This window comes from Canis lupus, chromosome X (genome assembly GCF_003254725.2).
Source record: "Canis lupus dingo isolate Sandy chromosome X, ASM325472v2, whole genome shotgun sequence".
Taxonomy (NCBI): Eukaryota; Metazoa; Chordata; class Mammalia; order Carnivora; family Canidae; genus Canis; species Canis lupus.
Window position 1 is genome coordinate 30,966,654 of NC_064281.1, and position 24,023 is coordinate 30,990,676.

Consider the following 24,023-nt stretch of genomic DNA (forward strand, 5'->3'; position numbering starts at 1 on the left):
TTTGAACTGGATGCCACCACTACTAAAAGTTCCATTTGCTGGGTTAGGGGTACAAATCCTTGTTGAAGTTTATTTGTGCGTCTGGTATTGGAAAACTTATTACAAAATCATCTCATGTCCTGTGCCCAGGAGTTCTCTCTCTGGGTAGTAGTTTGGAAGCTTTCCTATGAAAGCTTCAGAACAGCAACTCTAAAGGATAATGTAGCAGTTCTGCAAATTTTCAATTACAGGTTTGTGACCAGAGTCTTTTGTCTACCATTAATATTGTTCCATCACAAGGAATCATTCCATTTGGAGGTATAACTGTTCTCAATATCTCCTGTACACCTACTGTAGCAGAAAAATTTGATACAAGAGCAAAGGTATGTGAGTGTGTGAGTGTGTGTGTGTATGTATTCATACTTTTTATGTATATACATATATATTCATATGTTATATATGTCTATGTGGATTTGTTTCAGAGATTTATAATAGTAAGTATAATGCTATAAAATGTTGTGTGTGTTTATTCTTAGAAAACTTGTTTTAAGGATTTCTTCTAATGGGAATAGGTTTGAATGTTATGATACTAATGAGTAATTTTTAAAATTTCGGTTACTTTGTTAGCAATTTAGTTATTTCTAAAGAAATGCAGTTTTTAGACATCTATAGGATAAGCAACCTTACCTATACAATCTTGTAGAAATAGCAGAACCTGGCAAGAGGTTTTGTAGAAAATTTTTGGTAAAAATTAGTAATGGAAATTTCTGCTAAGTTGAAATGGATACTTTTCATTAACATGAGGCATTTTTCACATGAAATTAGAATGATATTTGGCATCTCTGAGTTGTGATAAGTCCTCACTAGTCACAGAGGGAAGGATAACTTTTTTCATGGTATTAGTTAGATATTTGATTTAATTAGATACCTTAGGAAAAATTAATCAATTTTGGGATGTTAATTCTAAATAGCTTCAAAGACTATATGAATTATGTGCAAATTATATATGGTGTTAACATCTATATTTTATAGCATACATAAAATATTTTACTAATTTATATTCTGGGAATTATGTAATTGAAAAGATATTACTTTGATTTTAGGGGCTTCTCTAATTGTTTATTAAATAGAGTAAATAAAACATAGAAGACTAGTCTCTGATAAAATTTATTATAAACACAAGGAATGAAATACTCTTAATTTTTTTTAAAGATTTTATTTATTTATTCATGATAGACATAGAGGGAGAAAGAGGCAGAGACACAGGCAGAGGGAGAAGCAGGCTCCATGCAGGGAGCCTGATGTGGGACTTGATCCCGGGACTCCAGGATCGCGACCTGGGCCAAAGGCAGGCGCTAAACTGCTGAGCCACCCAGGGATCCCCCTACTCTTGATTTTTTAATCTGATGATCAACTATGTACATTTACTCATATTAAAAATAATATGTATACTGTTATCAAGTCAAAATGAATAGTTTCAGATATATCCCCATTTTATCCTTAATTTCCCATAACAACCCTTTTTTTCATAACAATCTTTAAATAATATGTAGTTTAACTTGATAAATACCAATTTGCCCTAAATAAGCAACCTACTGATTATATCTTTTATGAAGAAATATGTATTGAAAGATGATTGTAAATGATATATTATGGTACATGGTCTGAGATTTGGGCAGTATTTTTTTATCTAATATTCTGGAAAAAATAAAAAATATGGCCACTAAAAATAGATTTCACTAGAAGATTAATTTCTACTATATTTTAGATGAGTATGCTGTTTTTACAAAGCTTACCTTTTTAACATTATATAATAAGATTAGTTTATTCTTCCATTCAACACATATTTACTGAGCACACATTTTATGTTAGTTTCTGTTGTAGAGTCAGTATAATGAATAATGGGGAGGTGGGTAAAGCCAGCTATGGGGTGTTGAGACTTAATTATGGGGTTCATCAATGAAGAGCATGTTGATTTGTAATTTCCTCTGAATCATAAATTATCCTTTTTATGATTTTAGTCAAGTATTTTGTTTATGCACTATATATTCTTTATCTTTTTTAAATAAAAAATTAAATTCAATTAGCCAACATATACTATATGTTTTTTAAATAAGATGTGGAAATCATATAATATTATGAATATAGTGATTTAGTTAATAAAATTAAATGACATGTCACTCTCCCCAATAATTTAGAAAATATGACAGTTTGGAGGTTTTTTTGCCTATGAATGGTGTCAGTGTCTTTCTATGGAAAGAGTAAGATATAGTCCTATCTCTTTCTCAGATATATATTTAGATTTAAATCCAGAATTGATGCTCCCTGTTCTTATACAGGTAGGGCTTTCAGTGAATGCTGTTTTTGTGCTTCTGAGACTTTGCTTAGACATTTACATGTTCAGATAATCTACAGTTCTAATTTTATAGGAATTATACAACTAGATTCTTAGTTCACTCTGTTAATTTTCTCAGAGGCAATGGAGTGTTTAGGCAGTCGTTGGTTGAAATTTAGCCACTGCTGTTTTGAAACATCAAGAAAAAGACAAAATACTCTGCCTCTCTGACCCTTAGTTTTCCTCACTCAGAAATTAGGATATTAATATTACTGACCTCACAGGATACTGAGAATTAAAAAGGAGACAATGTATTTAGCACTATACTTGGCTCATTTACTTAGCAATATTTTAGCTACTTTCATTATTATTATTATGGTCATTGTGGGTATTAGTATCTCTCTATAGGAAGAAGTATGTTTGTACTCAGTTCCCTATCTGTTTTAATTTTGAATAATCCATTGAAATTAGGTAAGTACAAAAGGCATACAGAGAGTGGCAATAATGTATAGTTAAATGGGTAGAACTCTGCAGTTAAATTCACAAGCTATGAACTGGTCCCATTTGTGGTGGAGGTTTTTAAGAGCTGAACACTCATTCCTCTTAGGAATATCAATTCTGCATAACAAGAAATGTGATGACAACCACCAGAATAAATCTTGTAATATTTATAATATGTTGTGGTTATTTACATTTTTAAAAATTGCCAGATGCCAGGTAATACTATAGTAGTATATGAGTAGATTTTAATGTGGTTTCTACAAGGCTTTGTATTTCTCTCAAATAAGGTTGCTATTCACCATGCAAATGTCATAGACCTTAGTATTGGTGGATCTGTTGAGATTGCTGACGTGGAAATTAATCCGGTGAGTATGTTAGTATGTTAACCATTTGTGTAATCATTTTCTGAGTGTGGTGACTCTTATTATGTATCCCTAGTCAGCCTATTTATGTTTAAAAATATCTCATTATATAGTACTTTGACATGTAGAAATTAATATATGTAGTATAAATATGTGATGAAGCTGAATATTAAATGGAGGTTTCAGAATTCATCACTGAACTTAACTTTCAGAATACTATTAACACCATTAAAGTCATCTGTAGGCTTCATCATGATTCTACCCCTCTTTAAGAGATAACCACTCTAAAAAAAAAAAAGAGAGAGAGAGAGAGATAACCGCTTTACTGAATTTTCTGATTATTCTCCCTTTACTTTTTCTAATTGACTCACCACATATGTATGAATTCCTTAACAATTCATTAGTTTAGTTTGTTCACTTTTGAGCTTGATGATAAAGATGTGCTGTGTGTAGTCTTTGGTGAGTTACTTTTAACTGTATATTGCATTTCCAAAATGCATCTAAGTTGCGTGTAGCTGTATTTTCTCACTACTGCTTAATAGTCCATTATATAGGCCTGTTCTAATTTGTAGACTCATTCTGTTGTCCATTCAATTAGATGTTTCTTTTTTTGTTATTGCAAACACTACAGCTGGAAATATTCATGTATATATCTTGTGAGGTACAGATGCCAGAGTTTCCCTAGGAGTGGAGTTGCTAAGTCATAGAATGTGTGCATTTTTGGCTTCACAAGATAGTTTCCATATTTTCTTCTCAAGTTTCCATTGCTCCACATGCCATTGCTCCATAAGTTGTATTTTAAGACTTAATGTTTACCAGTCTACTAGGTATAAAATGATATCTCACTGTGGTCTTGATTTGTATTTTCTGAACTATAGTTATATTTATTTTTTTAAATTATTGTTGTGTACCCTGATAAAATTTTGTTCTACAATTGTTAGAGTATACACGCATACTTTTTTTTTTTTTCTGGCAAGTCTTTCAGGAATTAAATCTGGTCTTGTCTATCTAAAAACTTTACCCTGGTCCTTCAAAGCAGGCCCATGTGCCCCTCCATTGTGACATTCTTAAGGTGTTACAAACATCTTAAACTCTGGAAACATCTTCATCAAGGCAATTGCCATATTATTTTCAGGTTATCTGCACTTTTGTCCTTCTTTCCTACTAGTACTACAGCACCTTGCACCATTCTGGTACTGAATTAAATTGAGCAAAAATGGATGAGGCTGCCAGTGCCTCAGGTAGGGCCTCGTTACTAGTCTGTACTTTAATGGCATCACCACAATTCTAGTGTCTGACTTTGAGTTATAATTTTCTAACCTATATTTTATTTGATACTGAAGGTGTGATAGGTATAGATAGATTGAGAGACACTAGGCTAGCTTGTCCAAGACTATGGTGATTCTTGGAGGTTAAACCCTGTGGTATCCAGAGTGCTTTCTCCATTGCCATGGTGTTTCTCCTTGAACATTATTAGAAGTGTATTGAGACTTTGACTACTTTATTTCCATATTCTGAAGGCATTTGTGGCATGCTTTGCATGTTATGGTACAATTGAGTAATTTTTGAGACTTTATATTAAGATATATCAATATTCTCTGATTATGTTAAGTTTTAAACATGGCTGCCTAGCTGCCTTTTAAAAAATAATATTCTGGCATCATCAGTAAGACATTTAATAATTGTATGGCATTGACTATGTATCTTAATAACAATTAGGACATTTTATCCAAATGAGCATATGTACAAGGCCAGAATAGTGTAAGAGAAGTAATTTTTTTTTTTTTTTTGCATATACAAAGCATCAAGCTTTTATTACCTGTATTGGATTTTACAGATTTTACCTCTAGAACCGGGTTGATATTTTAGGTGAAACAAATAGTGGCCGGTTGACCTTAATGCAATAATTTCCTTAACATTAGGATACTGTTGCCACTTTCTCTTTAATGTTGTATGTAATTATTTTACTAAGTAACTAAGGCTATATATATATATATATATATATATATATATATATATATATAGCCATATCTGCCATAAGAAGAGTTCTACAGAGCTTTGTGATGTAGGCACATACCTGGAAGGTAAGCTAAAGTTAAGATACATTCAATAAGCATTCCTTACCTATATTAAAGCTAGGCATTAGGTGCTAGGAATACAAAAATGAATCAGGCCTATGGTCCACTAGGAGAGACAGATTGGTAAACAAATAAACATGTTTTCTGATGTTGTAATGGTGAGGGAAAAGAAGGAACAGAAGTAGTTCCAAGCACAGTATAATAAAATATAATTTATCTAACTGGGATTTGAAGGATACATAATATTTTATCAGGCAATTCTGAGTTAGAGAAAAGCCTTCCTAACAGAAGGGACACACTGATAAAGACACAGAACGGTGAAACATCAGGTATTGATTGGAAATGGCAGTGCATATAGCTTGCTGAAGTATGAATGACAGGATAGGAGTGGAGAAAGGTGAGGCAGAGGAAGGTCAAGGTGAACTTTAGAGCCTGCTGAGGCACTTGGACATTGTCTGGTAGTTGGAGGAGAATCATCACATTTTAAGATAGGAAGTGCACATTTTTGATTAATTTAATTGTGACTTATCTGTGGAGAGGAGAATCGGAGAAAGTACAAATCTAGAAATGAAATGGTAAGTGATGAATTATTAATTTCATACAATTACGTTAAGGATAAGAGGTGAAGGAGGCAGGATAAATGGGATTTGGTAGCTGATTACATAGAGGAGGTAGGGGAGAGGAAGGAAAATGTGACCAGTTTTGCTAGAGAACAGGAGTTTTAATATCCTTGATGAAAAATAACAGTATACATTTTTCATTGAGGTATAATTGACCTATAACATTATGTTAGTTTTATGTGTACCACATAGTGATTCAATATTTGTATGTATTGCAAAATGATCACCATAATGAGTCTATTTAACATCTATCACCAAATATAGTTACATTCTTTCTCTTGTGATAAGAACTTTAAGGTCTACTCTCAAAGTGTAATTTTTGATTTACATTATTTTCATAAAATATTATTCTGCTTTCTAATTATTTCTCTCTTTTTAAATTTTAGGATGTATTCAACTTCAGTGGTACCTATGTTGGTACTACTCAGATTATCCCATTTATAATAAAAAACAAAGGCATAACACGTGCCAGAGTGGAATTTAATCTACAAGACTTTGAATATTTTTCTTTGGATTTTAAAGATAAATCAAGTATGGCTTCTATACTATAATGATACTCTTATAAGATAGTTTTAAGTTGCTTTACGGTATAATGCTAAAAATACTGTAAGTCAAGGGCAATTGTTCTTAAATATTTTTAATTACTTAATGCATGCTTTTCTTATTTCTGTAACCCACCATGGTTTTATTTCTAGAAATATATCAATGTTAATATCAGAATGCTTTGGTGATTTATAACATATAACTATGCTTAGTTGATTTAATATAGTTAGTTAAGAATGTTACATATAAGTAAAAGAAAATAAGGTTAAGCATATACTGTAAATGAAAATGAAATAATTAATTGCTAATTTTAATTGCCCAAGAATTTCAGGTAAATGTCTTTAGAGAGTTCTTTATATATGTTTACTCATGTATTAAGTAACTTTATGTCACATTAAGTTTAAAAGATAGGCACTTCTACAAAGACATTTCATTTGTTTGCTCCAAGGGTTGGCACAGTAAGGCTTGTGGGCTAATCTGGCATGATACATGTTTTTATAAATAAAATTTTATTAGAGTACAGACACATTTGTTTGTGTACTGTTTATGGCTGCTTGCATACTATTATGGCAGAGTTTAATAGTTGAGAAAGAAACCATATGGCTTGCAGAGCCTACAGTACTTCATATCTGGACCCTTATAGAAAGTTTGCCAACCATTAGTTTGGTCATTTCTTCTTCAATAAATGTTTGTTGCATACCAATCATATGCTAGATACTAGACTTTGAGTGTGTAAAGATAATAAGATATTTTACATGTTCTCAAGAAGTATACAGCAAGTGTATCAGTCAGGATTTTAGTAGTTAACAGATGACTCACTCAAAGGGTTTAACTGAAGAGAGTTTAATGAAGGAATTATCTATGGAGGTGGTTGCTGGATTAAAAGAAATCAACCAGGAATGGATGCTGCTACTACCTCTGCACCTGAAGGACTAACAGGAGGCAAGGTATTACTGCAACCCCGTGACCGGTGAAACTATGAAAGAGGAGCCAATTGATAAGAGCTTTAGCTGTAAGGGAATTGCAGCTATGCCAGAACCGTAGACAAGGCAGTGAAGACATGAAGGCATAAATACCTCCTACCTTCTGATAGCCTACTGGTGTGTCTGTGAGGTTGAACCAAGTCAGAGGCAGAAGAGCAAGAGGGCCTAGATGAGTTGACCTATAGAAGTCAGGACAGAGCAGAACAGAGAAAGGTGGCTATTGAATCTAAGTGACAAATGAAGAACATCTGTAACAGTAGGTGAAGTGGTCAAAGGATCAGCTTATTACCATCAAGCATGGCAGGTTCTGTGAGACAAGTAGATTCATGGTACTAAGGGACCATATGTTAGGGAAGACCAGCAATCAGCCTAAGGAAAGATTTCTTGGAGAAGTTCATGCCTAATCCTAGTCTTGCAGATACACAAGAAAAGGGGGAATATGTAAAAGAATGCAAGCAAGGGTCTAGAAATGAGTCAATATGGTAAGTAGTTCAAGATGTCCAGAGTGTGTGGGAACCCTGGGTGGCGCAGCGGTTTGGCGCCTGCCTTTGGCCCAGGGCGCGATCCTGGAGACCCGGGATCGAATCCCACGTCGGGCTCCCGGTGCATGGAGCCTGCTTCTCCCTCTGCCTGTGTCTCTGCCTCTCTCTCTCTCTCTCTCTCTCTCTCTGTGACTATCATAAATAAATTTTAAAAATTTAAATTAAAAAAAAAAAAAAAGATGTCCAGAGTGTGGAAGAACAGGACTGGAAGGGCAAGTGAGATCCAGGTCATGAAGGATCTTTTCTGGACTTTTCTTCTGGAGAATAGGCAGCACCATCAGAGGACATATATCTAGGCAGTGATATGATCAGAACTCACATTTTGCTAATTTTTCTTTTGGAGCAAAGTTGAAAATGGGCTGGAGGAACATGTGGAAATGGGAAAAGGTAAGACCAGAGAGAAGGAGGTCAGCTAGGGGTTGTGGCCATCTAGGTGAGAAGTGATGAAAGCCCGAACACAGGGAGTGGTGCTAGAGATGGGAAGCAAGGGAGTATGAAGGTGTCGAGACAGAAGTGCTCTGACTTGGTTACCAAGAGGACATGGGTATTAGGGAGGAGGAGCCAGGCTCAAATCTCTCTCAGGTTTTGATTATAAGAGGTAAATGACTGGAGGTAAAATTCATGGTTGATGTAATACAGGAGGAGGATCAGGTTTAGGTGAGCGTGGTATATAATAAGACTGTGCGCTAGCCCAGGAATGATAGCAGCAGGCAACTGGAAATACATATGAAGTCCATATTCTTCTTCTTCTTCTTTTTTTATTCTGGATGCTGAAACTTTAGTTGCTTAATACTTTACTCTCACTGACTGCCTCATATACAGTCATGCACCTTGTTCATTGGATCACAGACTCTTGTTAATCTGCAAAACTAGTCTGCAAAGTACATTCGTTTCCACAATTTTGCCTTATCCCTCACTTAAGCCTCCTTTGAGGCCACTGCATCATCTTTTCAAATGCTTCCCCTGCCTCTAAGCTTTTCTCCTCAGACCTCTTCTGGGAGTGAGCTCCCTAAAGCAAGAATCTTATCACATCTATCCTCTACTCAAAAACTTTTGCTGGTTTCTTATTACCAATAGCAGGGTTCTTAGCAGCAGGCTACTCACACAGTCTAGGAGATACTTCCCTTGATCTTAATAATTATTAACAATTTGCAGTAAAGTTTATACTTAAAATGTTCTGAAAATGTGTTTCATTATTACAAGTATTTTAACACATAAATACCCTCCTGTGACAAATTAGACTTGGTTTTCCTCATGATCATTTCAAGATTATTGGATAGAGGAGTTATGGGAGAGGAAATGTTGAGGACCATTTGGGTATGACTCCACCTTGTCTTTCCTGTCACCTTTCCCATTGCAGGCTCCTCTGTCTGTCTCTGCTGCAGCCAGATTGTGTTCCATGTTTCCTTCCAATGGCACTGGGCTCCCCTTCTCCTAGCATGATTCTTCCTCTTTTGTTCCTGATGTCTGCGATCCCACCCTCTTTTATAAAATAGCTTAAAACTCATGAGTTCCTATGAGTATTTAGCCCCATACCCATGCCTGTCCAGTTGGTTGAAATTATTTTTTTAATCTTTACTCCCCTAGGACATTGTGTAAGTCTCATTTTAGCACTAACAATGTCTGCCTTATATCAAAGAGAGTTGTGTACCTGTTTGACTGCCCAACTACACTGTGAGATCCACGAGGTCAAGGACTATGTTTATAATTGTTGTTTTCTGCTAGACTTGTCCAATATAGTGCTGTGTGCATTATAGGCACTCAAGAAATATTTATTGAAGCTGTCTTGGATTATTGCATGTCATCAACTATATGTTTATATATATTCCAAATATATTTGAGTATTTATCCATCTGTTTTTATTATATTTTCTATGTTCCAGATACATACCCATTCTAGGTGGGCATTCTTTGCTGTATAATATGTATATCTTTTCCCACACTACAAACTGTGCTGGTGTTAATATACACTGTATGAATTTTTTGGTCATGTAATAGTTTTTTCATCATAGTGAGTGAAATTGAGTAAGTTAAAGGCGGGTGCAATGAGTTATTGAAGTTCATTTCCACCTAGGGGTGATTGAAATGATCATCATTCCTTGGATTAATCAGAAAACTTGAGGGAGAAAATAAGAGTTTTTAGAATTGTTTAGATGAGGACAGAGGTTCTACTATAACAAACATTTGATCTTTCAGGAACTGGTAGAAGTTTCTGTAAGTGGTTATAATTTTTTACCCTGAAGTTTGCATTATTTTTTGACAATTGTTTCTGTATCTCCATCTAATGCTTTTATGTCTGGACTGATTCTATTTTGTCAAAAAGTGACCTTGGATAAAATTGTCTTTATCTTCACTGTGGCCTCTTGGAGGCATCAGAGAAGATCTGGGTCTTCCCTGCTATCTTTGCTGGAGAGGGAGTCTCTCACTTTCTTGGGCCTAAGATTCAGTCCCTTACTTGACTTTGACCTTCATTCCTTTCTATATCCTTGTGAATATGGCTGTGATATGCTCCTTGACCTTTGGAGATTTTAAAAGATGGGTTTACTGTTTGCTTTGCTAATTGAATCTATGTTTGATGCATGTTTGAATATCAGTTTTGCTGATTGGAACCTTGGTATTAAGAGTCATTCTTTAACCAACAGCAACCATATGCAGTCCTGCACAGTAACTGGTTTTTTACTATTATAAACATGTTAATGAGGTTTCTCAAAATTTCATTTCTACATTTAATAGTGGTATTATAGATATGTATCTGGCTTTTAAAATATATATGTTCTTTTTTTTATGTCTTATAGAGGAATTCACAGACCGTGCATTTCCTGACATATATTCTTTGGAGTTAGAGGAAGGCACATCCCTGGAATGTGGCATAGCATTTTCTCCCAAAGAGGTATGTTCAGCTTTCTATTACTCATATGACTGGAGAGTAGAGGAGTTAAGATAATCCTAACTCAGAAGCTATCAAAGATCACCTAAGCTCCTTTTGCTCTGGGTCTTTTTCTAACTTGTACGCATGGCTGAGTATATCTTTTAATTCAGTAAGATGGTTGCTAGAAGTGCCTGGCTCATGCTTGCAGAGTATCTCAGGAGGTACAGAGAGCATAAACAAGGAAACTATGGTCTCAGTTCTGCTCTCTAGAGAACTCAAGATATGACATGTTATGAAGGACACTCGAGGCTAACTCAAAATCACTTATATTTGAGCCAGCATGTACTTTGTACTTATATTTAATGCTCTTGGAATCATGACCTGAAATTACCAGAGGATTTAAGAGGGGTTGCTGTGATACTGTTTTTTTTTTTTAAATAGTGTCCCTCGATGTTTAATAATTTAAAAACAACAAACAAAAGAAAAGAAAACACCTTTCCTGGAATATGCCCAAGAGTGAGACGTACCATTGGCAAAGTTTCAGGGGCCATTTCTCATATGTTTTTCCTTCAGAGATTTTGCTACAAAAGTGCCAAGGAGAAAGCTTCTTGCTACCCATGATGTGGAAAGTCATGTTGCTGCATCCTCCTAAATAGGAATCAAATTTCTCCTTGACAATTAGAGTATAACATTCTTTTTAAAAACTTTTTTAAAGATTTTATTTATTTATTCATGAGAGACACAGAGAGAGAGAGAGAGGGAGAGAGAGAAGGGCAGAGACACAGGCAGAGGGAGAAGCAGGCTCCATACAGGGAGCCCAATGTGGGACTTGATCCCAGGACCCCAGGATCATGACCTGAGCCAAAGGTAGATGCTCAACCACTGAGCTACCCAGGCATCCCTAGAGTATAATATTCTTACACCAAAACACTTTATATATTCCAACATAACTAGCATGAAGCCTTGTACCCAATAGGTAGAATAGAAAGAACTAAGTGAAAATAATAACACAGTAAGAGAGCTTATTGAATGCAAGGTACTGTCTATCCATTCTTAGTTATGTCACTGAAATACAGTTTCCTGAGATTTAAATCTTATTTTAGGAACAACGATAGCTGTTACTTACCTTTCAGGAGGAAAAGGTAAAAGAAATGTGAGGACATCTTTAGATTTGAGAAAATGCTTAAGAGCATTTTGCTTTTTTAAGTACATTGGTTGGGGTATGTTTTATGGATATTGTGCACATGTGATTCACATGGAACGATATCGTCTACAGAGTTCACTGGTGTCTCTTCTAGCTGTAGGCAAACGTAGTGCATGAGGTAGCAAAAGCTACTTTTCTGACATTAGAGAACATGAAAATTCTCATCTTATACACAATATTAAGTATACACAGTTGTATACTATATTATATTTGATTTCCATAGGTTTCATCTACATTAATGAACAATCATATTTAGATACTTTTAATTTTATTTATTTTGGAAAAAAATCTATTTTTTTTAATTGAAGTACAATTAGCATACAGTGTTATATTAGTCTCAGGTGTACAAAATAATGATTCAGTAATTCTTTACATTACTCAGTGTTCATCACTGTAAGTGTACTCTTAATCCCCATCACCTGTTTCATCCATCCACCCACTCACTTCCCCTCTGGTAACCATCTCTTCTCTAGATAAATACTTTTTACCAAGGTTATCAAGAAGAGAGAGAAAATTATTTCTTTTTTTTTTTGAAAATTATCTTGCAAATATTTTACTTTGGCCTAATTTAGGCTATCAGATAATATCAGAGTACAAATATTATTTAGGTCTTCCTTTTATCTTTTCAGCAAAGGACTTTGAAGCGCATGAAATATTGTCAGAATATTTTTAATTTGTCTTTCTAATTCAGACAAAAAGCATAATCAACAAGTTACTTGAAGAGATTCAGGAGATGTTTTTCTTTTTACTTTTTACAGTAGTTTTTTTCCAATTTTTATTTATTTATTTGACAGAGAGAGAGAGAGCAAGCATAAGCAGGGGGAGTGGCAGGCAGAGGGAAAGGGAGAAGCAGGCTCCCCAGCAAGCAGGGAGCCCAATGTGGGGCTGGATCCCGGGACCCTGGGATCATGACCCAAGCCAGAAGAAGACACTCAACTGACTGAGCCACCCAGATGCCCCTAATATTTACAGTATTCTAAAGTCTTCTCAACTCTCACATACCCTGACCATTTGCAAGTTTCGTCAGCATCAACTTATATTTTAATCGAACATGTCACTGATACTCTCTTCCTGCTTCTTAAAATGGGAGTTTAGAAGAGCAGAAAGAAAAAAATAAGTAGTAATAATCCCAATACTTAACAATGACCCCTGGTTATATTTAGGACTCTCTGCTTTTCTCCCTCTCCCTCTGTCTCTCTCCATACTTATATTTCTATAATTGCAATGAGATAATACTTTATGAATTATCTTTAACCAGCATTTTATTACTCAATGTATCAATTAAAATGTTATGGTTAACTTTTTGTGTTATTAAGTATTCTAAATACAATCTAACTTTTTAGGGATGATCTATCCTATTATTTAGTGGCTATATCATGTTATACTCCCTTCACTAATCCTTCTTACTATACACTTAAGATATTTCCATTTTGGGGGCTTTATAAATGATACTGTGGGAAACATCCTTGTAGGTAAATGTTTGATTTTGTATTATTTATTTTCATTATATCTTTCTAGAAGGAGAATAGTTGGGTCAAACTCTATGTACATATTTTAGGCTGTTGGTATGTTTTGCCAAATTGCTCTCCAAAAAAGTTATACTAGTTATACTAAATGCCAGTAACAGTGTAAAATGTTGCTCATTGTCTTTGTATAACTAGGCTGAATCAATTATATATGCATGCATGTATAATATTCTGACAATCTTATAGGTGAAAGATCATTTTAAATTGCATATCTTGAATTCCTCTTGCATAACAAACTACCCTACAACAGTAGTGATTTATTTGCTAACAATTTGGCCAGGTTGGTACTGTTAAAATTCTTTGAATTCTCTGGTAGGATAAGTGGCCTCTATTATTTTCTTTTTACACTATTATTGGCCAGTTTTCGTTTTATTTTTCCTGATAAACTTTGGAAACATTTTCTCAAGTTTATAGCTAGCTATAAGTTCTATGGGGATTTTGATTTGCATTGCATTAAACTAATAAAATTACAAGGAAGTGATTTCTGTATAAAACTGAGCTTCCTATTCAGAAATAAGATAAGCCTTTTATTTTATTTATTATTTTTTAAAGATAAGTTTTTTTTTGAGAGAGAAAGAAAGAAGGAGCATGAGCTAGAGAAGGAGCAGAGGGAGAGCATCTTCAAGCAGACTCCCCACTGAGCACGGAGGCTGAGGAGGGGCTGAATCTCATGACCCATGAGATCATGACCTGAGCTGAAGGAAACCAAGAGTCAGATGCTCAAAGAACTGAGCCACCCAGGGACCCCAAGCCTTTTATTTTATTAAAATGTTTTATACTACTCAGCAAATTTTGAAACATTTTGAAGTAATTTTTCTGTTTTGTGCTGTGTAAATGGTTTGGGTTTTATGTATTTTATGCTCTTAAATTTCAAAAATAATGTTCGTGAGGTACATATAGTACTGTCTCTCTTGGGGTGCTTGGGTGGTTCAGTCAGTTAAGTGTCCAACTCTTGATCTCAGCCCAGGTCTTGACCTCAGGAATCGTGAGTTCCAGCCCCACATCAGGCTCCACACCAGGTATGGGGTCTGCTTAAAAAAACAACAAAAAACTCCAACTGTCCTTCCTACTTTAAACTTCAATTATTTTATTATTTATTTTTAAAAAAGATTTTATTTATTTATTCATGAGAGACATAGAGAGAGAGAGAGGCAGAGACATAGGCAGAGGGAGAAGCAGGCTCTATGCAAGGAGCCTGATATGGGACTTGATCCCAGGACTCTGGGATCACACCCTGAGCTGAAGACAGATGCTCAACTGCTGAGCCACCCAGGTGTCCCAACTTCAATTAGTTTAAATTATCCTTCAATTTATTTTAGATTTTTCAGGAATACCGTAATAGACTGCAAATATTGTTGTCTCTTCCATAAATAATTATAATTTTTACCTGTTTTTCTTATATTATGTTGTTTAGAACTTCCAGAACAAAGTCACATTATTTTCTTGGCTTATCTTATTCCTACTTTTCTGTGAAGCAACATGTTTTAAGCTCATGTTCAAAATATTTTTCTAGTACTAATTTAATACAAATTTAATCCAAAATAGATACAGATTTTTTTACTTAGTTAAATATTTTTATGCCATCAATCAAATTATTATTCAAGGAGGAAAGCAGTTTGATATAGTTCTACATTATATTTGTAGCATTAGTATATTTTTTTGGTACCCATCAAATAATCACTAAGTATCTATTCTATAAGTAAATTAAAATGTAGTGCATAAATCTGCACATTCACTTTTGAGAACTTGTTCTGTTTTTTCTTTTGGATACTTAGAATTGAAATTAATGAGGAAAGGGTATGTGTATTTTAATTATTGTCACATATATCCACATTGCCACCATAAAACTTATATCAATTTATATTTCCATTGATAATTATCATTCAACAAATATTTATTGAGCACCTACTAGCAACCCAGCAGTCTTCTGGACCTTGGGGTTATAGTAGAAAGCTTACATCCTAGTGTGGTACCATGCTGTCTTTTCTTCATATCTTCTTCTTTACACTGGGTATTATCATTTACCATTGTAAAGGACACATGCGACAGAAGTCCAATGTAACTGTTTTGTTTTGTTTTTTGTCACTTGTGCTTTCTGGTGTCATATCTAAGAAGCTATTTCCTAGCTCAAATCATAAAGATTTCTGTTTGCTTTTAAGAGTTTTATAGCATTACCTCTTATGTTTAGATCTATGATCCATTTTGAATTATTGCATGCTATAAGAATCTAATTTCATTCTTTTGCATGCAATGTCCATTTGTTCCAGGAGAATTTATTGAAAATATTATTTTACCACATTAAACTGCCTTGGCACCCTTGTCTATAGTCAGTTAAACATAAATATATGTGTTTATCTCTGGAGTTTCAATTCTGTTCCATTGACCTAGATGTCTTCACTCATTCCAATAACACAATGTCTTGATTAGTATAGTAAATTTTGTAGTAATTTTTGAAATTGGAAAATGTGAGTACATCAATTTTGTTCTTCTTCAGTAATATTTTTGGCTAATTTGTGGTCCAGGCACTTCCATATGAATTTTAGGATTACCTTGCCAATTACTGCAAAAAAAAAAAAAAATCCAGCTGGGATTTTTTTTAAACAAAGATTTTATGTATTTATTTGAGTGAGAGAGAGAGAGAGCATGACAGAGAGAGCATAAATGAAGAGGAGGGACAGAGGGAGTGGGAGAAGCAGACTCTGAACTGAGCAGGGAGCCTGATGCAGGGTGATCCCAGAACCCTGGCATCATGAGCTGAGCTGAAGGCAGGTGCTTAACCAACTGAGCCACCCAGATCCCCCCCCCCCCACAGCTGGGATTTTGATAAGGATTGTGAAGAATCTATAGATCAATTTGAGGGGGTATTACCATCTTAACAATATTAAGTCTTCTAAGCCATGAACATGTGATGTTTTTGCATTGATTTAGGTTTTTAATTTCTTTCAACAATGTTTTGTAGTCTTCAGTGTACAAAGTTCCTACTTCTTTATTAATTTTATTTATAACATTTTAATGCTATTGTAAATGAGATTGTTTTCTTAATTTCATTTGCAAATTATTCATGTTAAGTGTATAGAAAAAATTGATTTTAAACATTGATCTAGTATTTTGTAACCTTATTGAACTTATTCATTAGTTCTAGTAGTTTGTTAGTAAATTCCTTAGAATTTTCTATAAGAATATGCCTTCTGCAAATAGAGAAAATTTTACTTCCAATCTGAAAAATTGTTTTACTCTCTGAGTTTTCAATCTGAAAAGTTTTTTGTCCAATCTGGAAAAATTTCCCCCGGATTTCCAGAACAATGTGGTTTAGAAGTGGTGGAGCAAATGTATTAACTTGTTCCTGTTATTAGAAGGAAAGCATCAATCTTTCATCTTTAAATATGATGTTAACAATTTTTTTTTTGTAGATTCCTTTCTTCAGGTTAAGGAAGTTCTCTTCTATTCCTGGATAGTTTGATCATGGAAGAAATTTGGATTTTGTCAAACATTTTTGGCATCTATTTTAATGATCTTGATTTGTCCTCTATTGATATGCATTATTTTGATTGATTTCTATGTGTTAAACCAACTTTACATTTCTGGGATAAATCCTACTTGATCATTATACTTGGAGTATAATCTTTTTTACATATTACTGCATCCAATTTCCTTTGTATTTTCTTTTTTTTTTTTTAATTTTTATTTATTTATGATAGTCACAGAGAGAGAGAGAGAGAGAGAGAGGCAGAGACACAGGCAGAGGGAGAAGCAGGCTCCATGCACCGGGAGCCCGATGTGGGACTCGATCCTGGGTCTCCAGGATCGCGCCCTGGGCCAAAGGCAGGCGCCAAACCGCTGCGCCACCCAGGGATCCCTCCTTTGTATTTTCTTGAGGGGTTTTGCATCTATGCTCATAAGGAATATTGATCTGTAGTTTCCTTCCTTCAAATGTCTTTGTTTGGTTTTGGTATCAGGGTAATATTGACTTAGAATGAGGTGATAAGTGTCCTCTCTTCTATTTTTGAAAGAATTTATGAAGGATTGTATTGTAAATCTTTTTAAATTTTGTGCTATATTTCACCATTGAAATCATCTGGTCTTTGGCTTTCTTTTGTCATATTTATTTTAAACTACTAAGTCAATCTATTTGCTTGTTATGGATCTATTCAAATTTTTTTCTTTTAAAAATTATAATCCTTTAATTGATAATTATATAGTACTTAGACTTTATAAAGTACTCATATATCTAATATCACTTTAGTTCCATGTGAATCCAATAAGACCAGCATTAATACCTTAGATTTTTCTCCCCTTTTCTTTCTTTCTTTTTGTTTTTTTTTTTTTTAAGATTTTATTTATTTATTCATGACAGACACAAAGAAGCAGAGAGAAGCAGAAACATGGACAGAGGGAGAAGCAGGCTTCTTGTAGGGAGTCCCGCTGCAGGACTCAATCCCATGACCCCAGGATCATGCCCTAAGCCGAGGCAGATGCTCAACCACTGAGCCACCCAGGCGCCTCCTCCCCCTTTTTCCAGTCATAGAAGTCGATGCACAATGAAGCTAACTGACTTGTCAAGGCTACCTGCTGGTGAATTGTACAGCTTGAATAATACAATGTTACGTCCTCAACCTCCTGAACCACTGGACCCTAATGATACCATGTTAGGAATCCATACATGATGAAGAATAGTACATATTCCTTTAGCCAATAGACACAAAACTTTTGTATCTATTCTTTAGGTTTATTAACTTTTTTCCTAGTCATAAGCACTCAAAATCTTCAATTTCATAAAGTTACACTCATCTGAATTTCAATTACCACTTTACATGGTCTCTCTTCTGTTCCATTTTCCATATTCATAGGAAGAAATTACTTCCTTCTGGGATTAAATTTATTTGGAAGATAATTTCTAGATGCTTAACTCATTATATCTACAAGGGTATCTATAGAAGCAAATAAAGTAAGAACCCATAATACAATGGAAAAAAAGAAAAGAAATTGACGTTTGTCAGGAATTTGTAGAATGTTGGGAAATGCTATCTTAAATATACATGTGTACAAGACAACTCAAAAAATTAATATCATGTCATTAGAGGTGGCATTATTTGATACAAAATATCTGTCATCCCAGTTGTTAAGCATGAGTAGCAATTCTGTGTCAGATCAAATCATGGACAGACTTTAAAAAGTTTTTTGCATATATTCCTCTTCCTAAAAATATATAGCATCCAGAGCAAAAGGAGAGTTTCTCTTGTTTCTCATTCTTAAATTCTTTATTAGTATTACCTCTTAGACTTCATTTACAGATTTCATGAGTTTCCTCTGACTTATGTTCCACTTTGGATGGAGCCCATTTAATGTTGTTTCATTTCCTATTGTTCATTCTAAAATGACATGATGTTTCTTTAGTATTTATGTTTTCTCTCGGGAACTTTCTGTTTTGCTGTAATCAGTTCTCTGGCTTCCCTTAGAAAACTAAGGTCAATGGGTCTCTCCTACTTTCCCTGCTCCCTTTTATCTATATCTTAATAGTGGTTTCTAATACTTCTTCCAGGCAAGCTTCCCTGTTTTTTTTTTTTAAATTGAGATATAATTGACATATAACTTATATTAGTTTCAGGTGTACAACATAATGATTTAATATGTGTGTATATTGTGAAATGATTACCACAATAGGTTTAGTTAACATCTGTGACCTCATGTAGTTGGTTTTTTCTTGTGATAAGATCTACTATCTTAAAAAAAAAAAAAGATCTATCTTAGCAACTTTGAAGGATAACAATATAGTATTATTAACTATAGTCACCATCTGTACATTGTATCCCCAGGACTTATAACTGGAAGTTTGTATTTTTTGAACAATTTCACTCATTTAATGGTTGAAAGTGGTCAAATTTTCTGTTTCTTCTTTAGAAATTTTATCAAAGTTATCTAATTTGTTGGCATACAGTTATTCATGGTGTTCTTTTATTATTTTTATTTCTGAAGGATAGGAAATAATGTTCTTTCTTTCTGACTTTATTTTATTTTAAAATTGAGTCATCTCTCTTTTCATCTTGGTCAGCCTATCTAACTGTTTTGCCGTTTTATTGATATTTTTAAGATTTAATTTTTGGTATAGTTGATTTTCTATACTGTTTTTGATTATTTCATATATTTCCCCTTTGTTGTTTATTGTTTACTTCCTTCTGCTTACTTTGAGTTTAGTTTGCTTTGCTTTTTATTTTACCTTGTCTTTTTTTAAGGTGGAAGGTAAGGCTATTGAATTGAGATCTTATTTTTTTATATAGGTTTTAAAGCTATACTTTTCCCTTTAAGCATTGTTTTACCTGTATTCAAAAGTTTTGGTCTGTTGTGTTTAATTTCTGTTCAGCAAAGAGTTTTGCAATTTCTTTTTTTTTTTTAATTTTATATATTTATTCATGAGAGACACAGAGAGAGGCAGAGACACAGGCCAAGGGAGAAGAAGGCTCCCTGCAAGGAGCCCAACACGGGACTTGATCCTGGATCCCAGGATCACGCCCTGGGCCAAAGGCAGATGCTCAACCACTGAGCCACCCAGGCATCCCAAGTTTTGCAATTTCTTACATAAGTTTTTTCTTTGATCCATTTGTTATTTAGGATGTGTTGTTTAATTGCTACCTATTTGTGAATTTGCCAAATTTCCTTCTTTTATTGATTTCTAATATAATCCCATTGCAATTGGAGGCTATATTTTATATTATTTAAATAAATTTAAATTTATTGAAGCTTGTTTTATTACAATCTATATAGATTATTTAGCTATGTTGAGGTAAATCTAAAACTACTACTGAGTTGAAAATGATTGCATCTGGATTTGTATGTGTGTTTGTGCATGTATGTGTATTTGTATGTGTGTAAGTATATGATAGTGGAGGGAACAGAATGCTAATTTCTAAAATAAGCTATGTGGGATTATTTTGGTTTTATTTTTGCAAATCTGTACTCTTGTCATTTTGATAAAGACAATAACTCACAATAAAAAATAATCCTTTTGTGACAGGTTAATATTTTGAAGGATTATGTCTTTCTCCTAGTCAATGCCTGCAATTTGTATGTACATAGAAGCAAACACACACATACACACACAGAGATATTCTTCAATAAGAAACTAAGGGAAAGAAGAGAAAGAAGCAAATAATTTTGTATAGTAATTCAATCTATACATTTTCAAGTATGTTAAGATTAGTTTGTAAGCTTTCTTAATTAGTCTATGTTGTGATTTTATATTTTTATATAGTGGAAATATATAATTTGGTTTTTCTAAATCTTTTTAAAATTTTATTTATTTATTTATTTATTTATTTATTTATTTATTTATTTATGATAGACATAGAGAGAGAGAGAGGCAGAGACACAGGAGGAGGGAGAGAAGCAGGCTCCTTGCCGGGATCCCGACTGGGACTCGATCCCGGGACTCCAGGATCGTGCCCTGGGCCAAAGGCAGGCGCCAAACTGCCGAGCCATCCAGGGATCCCCTATAATTTGGTTTTTATGTTATCATTCATCCACAGAATTTTAACTTGAGGGTCACTAAAAATTAGAAAAAGTACGTAATCCAATTTAAATTTGTTATATGACTTTTTTAAGAGGATTCATATGTAATTTGGTATTTTCATCTTTTGAGTTCAATTCCTGTTTAACATTGTCAACAATTAAAAACTTCTTAATCTCTTTTTTAATGTTTAGATTGTGGCTCTCCTAGGATTCTAAAAATTTGTTATAAAATTAAAATAAGTTGTTATATATTTAGTTCTCTAGAGTGCCACAAATTCTTAAGATTCTGAGTTTTCTGCATTTACTAGATATTTTAAAGGGAGATTTACTTAGAATATTGGAATATAATTTAGTCCAACAATGAGATGAACATTTTAAAAAACCTTCAGCGATACTATACCCTGTGAGGCTTTGTTCTATAAATTTGTGCCTATGAGGCGGATTTTTTATTTGGTTTCTAGTCATTTCACATATCCTCCACTATGTTTATAACTAGCTGTAAATTATCTTTCTGTGTGTGTGTGTGTGTGTGTGTGTGTGTAGATAGATGTAAATAGTCAGTGGATACTCTCTTGATTGACCCATATAGCAGGCAAATGTATAATCAGCAATAAAGAGCATGATTTTTTTTAAAGATTTTATTTATTTATTCATGAGAGACACACACACACAGAGAGAGAGGCAGAGACACAGGCAGAGGGAGAAGCAGGCTCCATGCAGGGAGCCCGATGTGGGACTCCATCCCCAGACTCCAGGATCATGCCCTGGGCCGAAGGTGGCGCTAAACCACTGAGCCACCCGGGCTGCCCTGATTTTTTTTTTAATTTAAATTTAGTTTGCCAACATATAGTATAACACCCAGTGCTCATCATATCACGTGCCCTCCTTACTGCCCATTACCCAGTTACCCCATCACCCCCTTCTCTCCCACACCTCTTTGTTTCTCAGAGTCCAGAGTCTCTCATGGTTTGTCTTCCTCTCTAATTTTTCCCCATTCAGTTTTCCCCCACTTCCCTTATGGTCCCTTTCACTATTTTTTATATTCCACATATGAATGAAACCATATGATAATTGTCTTTCTTTGATTGATTTATTTCACTCAGCATAATACCCTCCAGTTCCATCCACGTCGATATAAATGGAAGATATTCATCCTTTCTAATGGCTGAGTAAAATATACTGTAGTGTGTGTGTGTGTGTGTGTGTGTGTGTGTGTGTGTGTATTCTTTATCCATTTCTCTGTTGAAGGACATCATAGCTCCTTCCACAATTTGGCTATTGTGAACATTACTGCTAAGAACATTGGGGTGCTGGTGTCCTGTCATTTCACTACATCTGTATCTCTGGGGTAAATAACCCAGTACTGAATTGCTGGGTCATAGGGTAGCTCTATTTTTAACTTCTTGAGGAATCTTCACATGTTTTCCAGAGTGGCTGTACCAGAATGTATTCCCACCAATGGTGCGAGAGGTTTCCCCTTTCTCTACATCCTCGCCAGCATTTGTTGTTTCCTGTCTTATTAATTTTAGCCATTCTCACTGGTGTAAAGTAGTATTTCATTGTGGTTTTGATTTGTATTTCCCTGATGACAAGTGATGTGGAACATTTTTTCATATGCTTGTTGACCATGTGTAGGTCTTCTTTGGAGAAATGTCTGTTCATGTCTTCTGCCCATTTCTTGACTAGATTGTTTTTTGGGTGTTGATTTTGATAAGTTCTTTACAGATCTTGGATACTAGCCCTTTATCTGTTATATCATTTATAAATATCTTCTCCCATTCTGCAGGTTGTCTTTTAGTTTTGTCGACTGTTTCCTTTGCTGTGTAGAGCTTTTTATTTTGATGAAGTCCTAATAGTTCATTTTTGCTTTTGTTTCCCTTGCCTTTCTAGATGTGTTTTACAAGAGTTAAAAAAGGTTGCTTCCTGTGTTCTACTCTAGGATTTTCATGGATTCTTGTCTTACATTTAGATCTTCCAACCATTTTGAGGTTATGTTTGTGTATGGTGTAAGAGAATGGTCCAGTTTCATTCTTCTGCATGTGGATGTCCAATTTTCCTAACACCATTTATTGAAGAGACTTTTTTCCAGTGGATATTCTTCCCTGATTTGTCGGAGATGAGTTGACCATAGAGTTGAGGGTCCATTTCTGGGTTCTCTATTCTGTTCTATTGATCTATGTGTCTATTTTTGTGCCAGTACCATGGTGTCTTGATGATCACAGCTTTGTAATATAGCTTGAAATCAGGCATTGTGATGCCCCTAGTTTTGGTTTTCTTTTTCAACATTCTTCTGGTTATTTGAGGTCTTTTCTGGTTCCATACAAATCTTAGGATTATTTGTTCCAAGTCTGTGAAGAAAGTCCATGGTATTTTGATAGAGATTCCATTGAATGTGTAAATTGCTCTGGATTGTACAAGGTTTGGATGCAATTAAAAATGCTAGTGGGCAATTATAGTTGTGTTTGGCATCCCTGACTAGAATGGTTTGTATACACTGTCATTCAAGTTTCTCCTTTCCTTGTGGTCTACTCATAATGTCTTTTGTCTTCTGAGTCAGTATATAGAGTTGTACTTCCTTATATGATAGCCACTAGCTATGTTTGGATATTTAAACTTTAAAGTTAAACAAAATAAAAAATGCATTTCCTTTGTCAAAATAGCCACATTTCAAGTTCTCAGGATCCACACATGGCTGTTGGAAAGTGTAGAACATTTTGTCATCACGGAAGGTTGTATATGACAGAAGGTTGTATATGATATAAGTATTTCCTGGTTTTTACCCTTAGTTTTCCTGCCTCTATGGCCCAGATTCGGCTCTGTGGCACAGGCTAATCTACAGTGGGTTGGTTGCTTTGAGGTTCTCATCTATCCTCCTCTATATTTGCCCTAAAGCTCTTAAAAATGAGGGAGAATTGTTAAATTTTTTCACTTTTTTCCTTTTTCTATCAACCTTTATCTTTTAAGGATATGCCACCTCTG

General features: G+C 34.5%; 1 protein-coding gene across 5 annotated transcripts in view; it reads left to right on the forward strand.

Moving 5' to 3' along the window:
- Positions 1–24,023, forward strand: part of CFAP47 (cilia and flagella associated protein 47) — a 509,395-nt gene that overhangs the window by 67,452 nt on the left and 417,920 nt on the right. For all 5 annotated transcript variants that reach the window (XR_003133488.3, XR_003133486.3, XM_025439582.3 and 2 more), the window contains exons 18-21: positions 231–362; positions 3,103–3,180; positions 6,262–6,406; positions 10,738–10,832. Coding sequence is in view for 3 of the 5 variants with exons in the window: in XM_025439582.3 (XP_025295367.3) it covers positions 231–362; positions 3,103–3,180; positions 6,262–6,406; positions 10,738–10,832 (450 nt within the window). In the remaining 2 variants the exon portion in view is untranslated. The remainder of the gene's footprint in view (positions 1–230; positions 363–3,102; positions 3,181–6,261; positions 6,407–10,737; positions 10,833–24,023) is intronic.